General features: G+C 34.5%; 1 protein-coding gene across 1 annotated transcript; it reads right to left on the bottom strand.

The window, feature by feature from the left end:
* Window positions 1-479: 479 nt before the first annotated feature.
* Window positions 480-10,036, bottom strand: LOC129364047 (very-long-chain (3R)-3-hydroxyacyl-CoA dehydratase-like). Its single transcript, XM_055036441.1, has 11 exons — window positions 9,799-10,036; window positions 8,757-8,802; window positions 8,602-8,675; window positions 7,228-7,392; window positions 7,083-7,131; window positions 6,858-6,968; window positions 5,924-6,051; window positions 5,082-5,194; window positions 4,902-5,008; window positions 4,693-4,824; window positions 480-3,892 (listed from the first exon to the last, which is right to left on the bottom strand). Exons 1-11 carry the CDS (start codon window positions 9,877-9,879, stop codon window positions 3,816-3,818), a joined length of 1,083 nt encoding a protein of 360 aa, XP_054892416.1. The 5' UTR covers window positions 9,880-10,036; the 3' UTR covers window positions 480-3,815.
* Window positions 10,037-10,453: the final 417 nt, after the last annotated feature.

Raw genomic sequence — 10,453 nt, 5'->3', positions numbered from 1 at the left:
CCACAAAAGCTTTAAAAGTTGTATTTAAAATAATGCTTCTCTAATTGTACGATATTTGATCAAATTACTTATTTCAGTGATTGTGCCCTTTAAACTGATACCCTTAAATAAAGTCCAGCATTCAGAAATAAGTCTTTAATGTAATCTTGTTATAAATGCAGCTGTAATAAATTATTAAACACATAATTTAGTAAAAATGTTTGGCAGCCATTTTGGTTTTCAACATGGCAGTCTGACGAAGAATCTGCATTTGGTGGTCAGTTTATTTCATGACCTCATCCAGGAATCAGTTTTTACATGAAAAGTTGAATTCTTCCAACAAAAAAAGCAAATAATTAAAATCTCCATTGGAGATAGTAAATAATATATTAAATGGTTTTTCTACAAACCTCAGCAATATCTTTCAGTGTCTAATCCAATAAAATAACAAAAGAATAAAATTAATTAAATGTAACTACACATTTTATTCTTCAAATGTTTTTATTGTACATGAAGCTATATTACAGAGAACATTACATAAAAAAACAAAATCAAAGTGACAGCTTTAGATGAAAAGATGAGATGCAAAATAAATCATAAAACACTCCAGAAAAGGCTCACAGTTCAAACATTTTCATGTTGCAAAATAAACTTTAAAAACACTTGAAGTCGTCTGATAGAAACAATAAAAGTAAAATATAAGTTCTCATCTCATGCTGCTTTGTTTTCAGTAGTTTTTATTTCAGATGAACAAACTGATATGTTAAAAATCAGTAAAATGTGTTGAGAAGCAGGTTTTATCCCTATGGGATAAACTCAGACGTTCTCTTCTTGTTCTGCTGTTTTTGCTTTTTAAAGTAAAAACTGAGTCTGAATTCAGAAACACTGAATTTGACATATCGCTTAAGAGTGTGGAAAGCAAAAATTAATAATCACCATTTTACAGGAGAGGAAAAAATAGAAAATGTTTTGAGTATTAAGGCATTTTACAATTGCGATAGTCAAAATGAGAATAAAGTAACATTCCAAGAATAAAGTCTTATTATGAGCATAAAGTCAAAATAATGAATAAAGTCATAATATTATGAGAATAAACATGTAATGATCTCATAATTCTATGATTTTATTGTGTTATTTCAACTTTATTCGTGTAATTTAATGACTTCATTGTTATTCTTGTTTAAAGTTATTTATCCTTCCCTTGACCTTATTTAGTGTTTTAAAATGCCTTCTTGCTCTTGTTGTTGTGGAACCAAGCGGCCACTAGAGGGCAGCTCTGAGTTAGCGAGCATTTAACCGGAGAATAACAAACATGGCGACCGTTGATGACGAAGAAACTCCCTGAAATGAGATCATAAAACGAGGCACTGTGGCAGACGGAGGCGCTCTGAGCAGCTAGAGACAATAATCAGTATTAAACTGGTCGGAGTTTCTGTCGTCGTTCCTTTGGCCAATTCCAGGCGAGCTAAACTGCGCTACCGGTGTTTTTGCGCCGTTTTGATGGACAAAGATGCACAGAAAAGCAGCTGCGTTTATAAGCATAGAAAGTTTATCGGTATGGGTTTATGGCTCTTTGTTCAGGGCGGCATGGCCAAGAGGGAAAACATGATGATGAAAACTAGCCATTAGCTAGTTGTCTATCAGCTAAAGAAATATTTATGTTGTTAGTTTAGATCTAACTTTAGGATCAGAGGAAATCAACCTGCTGCTAATAAAACTTTTACTTTACTTAATAGTTTTTAAAGCAAACTGGGAATTTGCTTTGTATTTAATTGATATTCTAATGAAAATATAATACTGTGGACCAAATGACCAGTTGCTCCAATATTACCCAGTTGTTGCAGTTTTATTCAAATTTCAGACTTGAAAAGGGAAAGTTCAATCAGCTAACATCAGTTTTTTTAAAACTCATTCCCTGAAACTACAAAATGCTAAACTCAGCTCTTCGTTGAGCCGTTAAAGATTTTAGTAATTTGAGAATCAAGATTGATTAATTAATAAGAATGATCAACATTATCCTTCATGCTCTGGTTCTGTTTTAGCTGAAAATCTCATGTTAATTTAGTGAATTGAGATTAATCTGATAAATATCACAGATTAGGATGAAGAAATTGACGCAGCTAAAAGTTGAGGTTCATTAACGTTACATCAAAAAAATCTCCACATTGTTTTTGTCCCAACTTTTTTATTTTAAATATTACAACATGTTCTTACTTGTCAAAAACACAGGGTCTTTGAACGCACCACAGATCAACCAACAATCGCATGATTGTTACTGAACTGATGGAGCGGCAGAAGAATGGCTCATAAAACCATGCATTGGTCTTTTCCCATGCAGAAACCATCATTTATAACCAAAAGAAAAGATACATGCAGAATGAAATAATCAGTAAATCACATTTTCATCAAATATCAACATTTGTTAAAGTACAAACTGATATGCAAGTATTTTCTTATCACAAAATTTGGATTAAAGCATTTGGGATGTTCTGGCTTTACTTTTTTCAACCACACATATTGAATGTGTTTTTTTTTCCACACTTAATTAATTAAATTAATGTGCTAAAGTCCAAGCCCTTAATTAAACCACACTGTATCAGATTCTGCACAAACGTTCTAAAAAACAAAACCAGTAAATGAACCGTTTTCTTACAAAAACTGAGCTGAAACCAATTTTACTTGTTAAAATCATTAATAACATCATTACTGCACATAAATTATTTGCTTTTTTAAAAATGTAATTTTTTTTGTCTGTCTTCAATCATATTTTATTTATAATAAAATTTTACATTTATTTCGCAGTGGTGCAAATTGTGTATTAAAATAAATATGTTTTAAAGCTGTGCAAATCAAAAGTTTGTAAGATCAGGGGTGTCCAAAGCGCAATTTCTTTTTTCAATCAGATAACAAAAATTATTACTGAAATATTCTAATCTTAAAATACAAGTATTGATACTTTAATGTAAAATACAAAATTAATTTTAATATCACAGATTAGGATGAATTTTGTATTTTACTTTATCCAGAAACTTACCAAAAGCAGATCTCGGTTCGCTCAAATCTACAGTTAATCTTAAATTTGGCAAAGAGGGAGACGGATCCAAATCCCGCCGTTGATCCAAACAGACGAGAAAAAACTTGTTTCTTTGAACACGGCAAGCTTTCAACATTCTTTTTGTTCTTTTTGTTTACACTGCAAAAATAACATTTTATAAAGTATTATTTTTTTAGTGGAAATATTTTAGTTCAAGTGGAATAAAGACAAAACTAACTTACAAGTAACTTTACAGCAAATATAGGAGATTTTTAACAATTAATTCCTTAATATTGATGAAAAAGTGTTTCTTCCACAGTGAAATAATCCACCGGTAAACTAGAACCTTTTCCATCGGTATTAAGAAATTGTTGATTTAACACAAGCTGCTATATCTTGCTGAAAACTTACTTGTAATTTAGTTTTTTTTTAATTATATTAAATATATGCCCTAGAAACTAAACCACAAAAATGACAACCGAGTGCGTTTTATCAAAATACTGCATGTCTAGTTTATTGTGGAACAATTGTTTTTAATATTTTTGTGTTATGAAATAAGAATAAAAAAGTTTTTTTTTGTCAAAACCTAAAACAATCATATTTAAAATAAAAACGTATTTTATGTCCATCAGTTGGTTTTAAACTCAGCATTTGCTCCTTTAAATAAATAATAACTAATAAGTTATTAGTGAGAGCCGGACTTCACAGGATAAAGTCTGAAGTGGGAAATGGGAAGAAAAGGCATTGAGAGCGAAACCAAACCCTGATGGGGTTTGGATCAGGGTTTGGATCAGTGGATCCGTTAGTGGACTTTCCTTTTCCTGGATCGGAAGCGTCTCTGTCTCTGCTTGTACAGATGTCTGAAGTTAACGAAGAGTCCTGCAGACAAAGACGACTTCTGTTACAACTTCTGGAAAATGCTTGAATTTTTTTAGACGTTTTCAAGGTTTGGGAAGAGCTTGATATCCAAACTGCAGTTTTTAATAAAGTAAATTCAAATTTTTGAAAAAAAATAATAATTTGGAAACATTGATTACAGTTGAAACCTTTTGCTCAAAGATAATAAAGAGACGTTGTTCAGATGATCTGAAGACCTTTTTTTTTCTTGTTTTAAGTCAATTTAAATCACCAAAATTATTTCTCTTTGCTAAATGCCAGAAGACTTGAGATTATTTTAGAGCTTTTAAAAGAATTTCAAAACATTTTTACCACTGAAATGATTAATTAGATATGCCAAATTTTGTATCTGATTAATCATCAAAATAATTGATTAATCGTCAAAATAATTGATTAATCGCTAACTAGAATGATGATTATTTGCAGAGTTGGGTAGTAACTAGTTACATTTACTTGAGTAAAATTTCTAGATTTTCCATCACTGGATGAAAAATAAACATGTTTTAAGCAAAGATTCACCAAACTCACACCTGCAGCTTCTGTTAAAGATTTAAAAGTTTCTTATTGTAAAAAACTGATTTTTATTTTTTGTTAGTTATATGAATTATTGTCGTTTTGGTTCTTAAAATACCAAAAGGTCCACTTATCTTTACATTTTGGTGCGTCTGATTATGTAATGTTTAAATATTAAAATGACTTTTTACCAAATACTTTTTACTTGAGTAAAAATGTGTTAAAGTCGCTTTTTGTCAGTATTTCACAGGTAAACATGCATTTCTCACCCAGAAACATGAGGACCAGGTAGAGCTGCAGCGTGTAGGAGAAACTTAAGGAGTGTCCGAGCGCGGAGGGCAGCGGGACGCTGAACAGACGCGTCTCGTCAAAGATGGGCAGGGACTGGATCACAGCCACCGCTGCAAACAACAACAAACTCTCTAAACGACCAAAACCCACCGCTGACGGCGGCTTCAGCAGGTCGGAGGTCACAAACCTTCAGCTACGACCCCCAGCGGGTACAGAGGGATCCACAGGCTGTACCTGAGCCACGTCAGCAGCTTCCAGTCCGTGCCGATGCAGGCCAGCATGTAGAAGGGATATCTGACACGGAAAGAGCTGCTGCTGAAACACACGACCTGCCGAGCCAGCAGAACCCGGGCCGATCCGAACTCACCTGAAGATCTCGATGGAACTCCACAGGTAGAAGACGAAGAACACCACGGCCTTGTTCTGCATCTCGTCCAGGCAGCCGAAGATGACGAACAGAATGACGTTCCTCCCCGCCACCTACAGACCAAATATAGAAATAAAAATGAATGTAGGAAAAATGAAGATCAGAAAAAACTTTAAGGAGTTTCAACAACAGCAGATTCAGCAGAAACACAACCTTTAAACATCTGGTTGGTTCATCTTTCTACCAACTGTAAATGTGAAAATGCTTTCATTTATCAGTCAGTATTAACTAATATGATAAGAGAAACTTTAGATTAATAATAGATTCAAACCTACAGAAACAACTAGCGACTATTTTAGATATTGATTAATCGGTTATTCTGAAAAATATTAAAGATGCCAATAAATGTAGAATTCAATTTGTTTTTAAGTAAGAAAATAATTTCATTTCCTTTGGTGAATGTTTGATCGTTTGTAGTAGAGGTTTCATGTTAGATAAAAAGAAAGAACTTGGAACATCAACATGTGGAAAGATACTTTATAAAATTATTTAACAGAATTTTAACCAGACAGAACATATTTACCCTCAACTTCTTTTAAATAAGAAATGCAAAATGTTTATATTTGTGTAGTTTTGGGTTAATTGCTGCTCTGAATCCCTTTTTCAGATGATATATTCCAGTTAATAAGTAATCAATTAGTTAATTATTTCACTAATTGATTAATGATGATCAATCATTTCAGCCCTACTGGGGTCAGACCTATTTGTTAAATCCAGGTGGGGACAGTCAGTGCACTTCCTGCAGAAAAAGCAGAAAAAACTCCAGCCTCTAGTTTCAGTACCTGGATCATCGCAGGGAAGAATCCGGTTTTAACCAGACCCAGCAAGGGGTTGACGACCTCCAGCACGGCCATCATCTGGCAGAAATACATCATGTCCGCCGTGGTGTGGAAGGTGTCGTAGAACGAGTCTGCGGCGGCCGAGAGACACGAGAACAAACGTGACTGAGCGGCACGTTGCACCTCAAATAACGGTGATCATTTGCAAAACAAATCCCTGCAGCGTTGTTGTTTTCCTGCTTCTATTCAAATGATTCGTTTTGTGAAAAGCTCCTCCAGCCTGCCGGCAGGGCGCTGCGTCCGCTGGACTCCCGCTCCGTTTCATCGCGGCGTGAACCTGATTGTTTGGCTCTCCTTTCAGTTTTTGTGATCCGACACTCGACCAAAATGTCGGTCCAGCATCTAATTACGCGGCCCATAAATTTTAGAAGCGGATAAAGATGCAAACGCTCTTCAAGTGATTCCTGTTTCCTTTTTCTGTCGACAGTTGAAACCAGATATTTGTTTAGACAGTAAATAATGTTTTAACACAAAAGAGTATTAAGACCACTGGAGGAAAAAATAATAATTCTCTTGGTTTTTCTCAGAATTCTGACTTTTTTCTCTCAAAATTCCATCTTTTTTCCAGTTGTTCAGTTTTTTCTGACTTTAATCTCAGAATTTGACTTTTCTCAGTTTTATTTTTATTTATTTATTTTTTAACCATCCCATAATTCAGGCTTATATTTACATGAAAAACCAGACTCTCGATTGGGAATCTCTTCAAATGCTCAGATGCCAAGAGAAAACAAATTGTTTTGTCTTTTAATCCAAAACATCTGATTTCAACCGAATACTAAACACTTAAATTAGATTTTTGGCTGCAGCTAAACCAGATTGTTGCCCAGTGAAAGACGATACATGCATTCAGTGTGATTCTGTTCGATAATGAACAAACCTTGACCGAGGATGAAGAGTCGAACGGTCATGTTGACGAAGATCCAGGAGAATCCCAGGAACTGCACCAGGTTGTACATGAACAAGTATCCCTTCTTCAGGCCGATGTAGGCTGAGGAGGCAGACGGAGAAAAGTTTCCGTCACCCATAAATAAAAAATAAATGTCCATGTTGACAGAAAAGGTCTACAGCAGCAACACTGACGGCAGAAATTAAAACGACTCACGATCTTTACGAACTCTCGACTCCACGCTGATCTTGTTGATTTTCTCCTCCTAAAACAGAAAGTTATTGATCTCCATATTTACAATGTTTACACTTCTCATTGGTCAACAAATGAATGAATGGAAAAGAGGATAACTGGTTCTTGCCTTGGCCTGGAGCTCCATCTCGGCATCCGACTCATCCAACCAGCGGTCGAAGTCCGGAGCCAGAAACAGCGGCTTCTTCTCCCGCAGCGTCAGCCGCTCCCACCATCGCTCGTCCCGCTTACGGATCTTAATGTCCACCTGGCGCTGCGTCAACTTTTGGTGGATCTACAGCAAACCGAAAAAGTTTCACTTCGCTGGGAAACAAATGCAGCGCAGCTTAAAATAAAACATCTATATATAGAATAAAACGTATGAAGCAGTACTTATAAATATTGATTTTTATCACTTTAAATAGGAAAACTAGAGAACTTTTCTCGCATTTTCAAGGAAATTTACAAATAAAAATACAAATGAAATAAAAAGAGTTTCAATTCACTATGATGACATAATGTATTACTATTATTATTATTAATTAATATTCTAGATTCTACAGGAAGGGCAAGGTAAAATAAATATAACAAAATGTTATGTTTTGAAAAGTCTCTCACAGACAGACGTATCTGAACGGGACGAAAGAAAAATCTACACTAAATTTTCTTGCTAAATTTTATGGAATTGAGCAAATGGAAATAATTTTGATGATTCTAAAACAAAAGAAATTTGGTCTGATTTAATTCCAGACCAAATTTTTAAAAAGTACATTGCTGCCAAAAAGCACAGAAATTTTTAGGATAATCTAAAAATCTTTGGAAAATCTTGAAAATGAGTTCCAAAAGTTTCACATTTTTTTCTACAAAATATTTTATATTAAAATACTTTTGATTTTTTAAATAGGCAATTGTTGGACTTAGCAACTCAGAAATTTCCATGTTTTTTATTTTTATTTTGAGATTAATATCAAACAATGTTCTGGAAAAAACATGAAAACATCTGTGTTTTAAAATTCAAATTTTTTTACTTTTGAAATGTTGAAAATTTTAGATAATTTGACATTTTCAGAAATTAATTTAAAACTTTGAGTTTATTTTGGTGGAAATTTACTTTTCCCCCTCTATTACGGCTCTAATATGCTGCAGTAAGTTTCAACTATAAGTAACATTTTCCAAATTTAGACTTTTAATCAAACATTAGACTGAACTTCAGAACAAAACCATGCAGTTTGAATATGAAGCATTTTCAAAAACCTTACAGAGAAATCAAGCACTTCATAAACCTTGAAAACATCAAATCGAAACTCAAGCATTTTCAAAGATTTCAAGCACATATTTGACCTTTTTCTATAAAAAGTCAACAGGTTTGTACATGTAGCTGGTAATTAAGGTCTATAATCAAAGGGTATAAGTATTAAAAGTATAAATCGAAACAATTTTGGTGTTTATTCTGATATAAATAAAAAGTCAAAACCAAAATAAATGAGGACGAAAGTATCAGCACCTCGGGCTTTACAGGTTCCAGGAACTCCAGTCTGAACTCGTACTGGTTATCTCCTTTAGCGCCATGACCCTGAGCTGTGGAGCAGAAACTAAATTTTAACCATTTATAGAATATTTATCTCCAAAGCAGAAGATTTATGAAGGAAGGACAGAAACCTCTGAACTGGAGTGTGTTGTGTCCCTGCAAACTGATATCAACATCCTGGAAAACACAGAAAACTGAAGATTAAAACCAGAAAAATGGACAAAATAACAGGGAGGAGTTTAAATGTAAGCTTTTATTTTCTGAACTGTCTCAGTATTTCACAGAACAAAGTGACTTTCTACTAACCAAACTTACAATGAAGTTTACTTTATACTTAAATGATTATTTTTCTGTTGAACATCGTTTCTTATCTTGACAGGCTTCCAGAAAGAGTCGTGCGGTTGTATTTTACTGTGTTATTTAGGTAAATCGCTGATGTGTGCAGGTTTTCTGGAAGTCTGTTTAAGCTTTAATTAAGCCATTCTTTAAGAAGACTGAACAAGATCCGGAACCGCCATGAAAGGTCTTGCATTTTTTATGAACCTACCATCCAACAGCTGATACAGTATCAGAAGGTTTTGACCTGCAGATCATGAAGAGTCCAAGATTCAAACAAAGAGCCGATCAAAACATATTGACAAGGAACTAAAGTGTTTATTTTAAGACCACATCTTCTGGACCTTAGCTAAGCTAAACTGCAGATAAACATCAAGGAAACACTTTGATGCTTTAGTTAGAATAAGGTTGTTGGATTCACACCAATGTCATGTTATTACATTTAACTGCAGAAAGTCAGGTCAGTACTACATGATGCAATCACGTACTTTTCAGCTTTTTATTGCCAAGTTCTGGGTAAGTAAATCCTGATAAAAGCACTTTTATTGTTACACCTGTAGCTTTCATTACGTGATGAAAATATGAAAACTGGCAGGTAATAAGACAAGTCCAGCACTAGTTTTGCTACTCCAGCGTGCTGACGTCATGCGCACGGACTCTTTAAATCCAGCTAAACCGACACTAGCTAACAAAAGAACTATAAGTCAACAGAAAACAAGATCACATAGAAAACTATAAATGATCCTAATTATTTGAAGTATTAATGGTTATGTTTTAGCAGGGACTTTAACGGCCAGTTGACCCACAGCTAGCGGCTGTTGGGTCGGACCGCCTCACCGAAGCATCGCTCAGTTCCACCCGGAGAAAAATCTCTCCGTGCCGCTGTGCCCAGAAAACCTGCGGAGTCAGGATCTGCATGTCCACGCTTCGATGACTGGTGATTTACACGCCACGAAGAAGCAGAAAATTCATTCAGACTGATCCATGGAAGCCCTCATCGAAGTCTCGGAGCGATAGAATCGACTTCCGGAAACAAATCCTAGACAGATTTCAAAGTAAAAGCGTCTTCTTCCTCTTGGCTTTTAAACAGCTGCCCACATTCAACGTGTTGGGCTGCTGCCATCTGCTGGACTTGCGAGGTTACTTCCATAAAATGGACAGATGAATGGAAATATTTTTCCATATGTAATTTTCTTTTCCAAATGTTCTAATTGATACGTTTGTTTCAATATAGGGTTTAATGAATAACTACATATGTGAATTTTATCTTCTGCTCATAAATCTGTAATGTTTTACTTTTGTGAATATACAGCATGTTTTTCAGCTTTCTTCTTGGTTCTTTTTTCTTCTCCTTAATTTTAGTATTTTATACATTAAAATGATTGATTATTATAAAGTAAAAGTCTAAAATGTAAAACAGCGTTGTTATTAATTTCTGAAATGACTTGAAATTCAATAGCTACAAACACCTGGGGTTCTTGAACACATCACC

Source organism: Poeciliopsis prolifica, unplaced genomic scaffold (genome assembly GCF_027474105.1).
Source record: "Poeciliopsis prolifica strain line A6 unplaced genomic scaffold, Auburn_PproV2 SCAFFOLD011, whole genome shotgun sequence".
NCBI classification, from domain to species: Eukaryota; Metazoa; Chordata; class Actinopteri; order Cyprinodontiformes; family Poeciliidae; genus Poeciliopsis; species Poeciliopsis prolifica.
The sequence above is the reverse complement of the archived record's forward strand: the minus strand, read 5'-3'. Positions and strand labels throughout refer to the sequence as shown.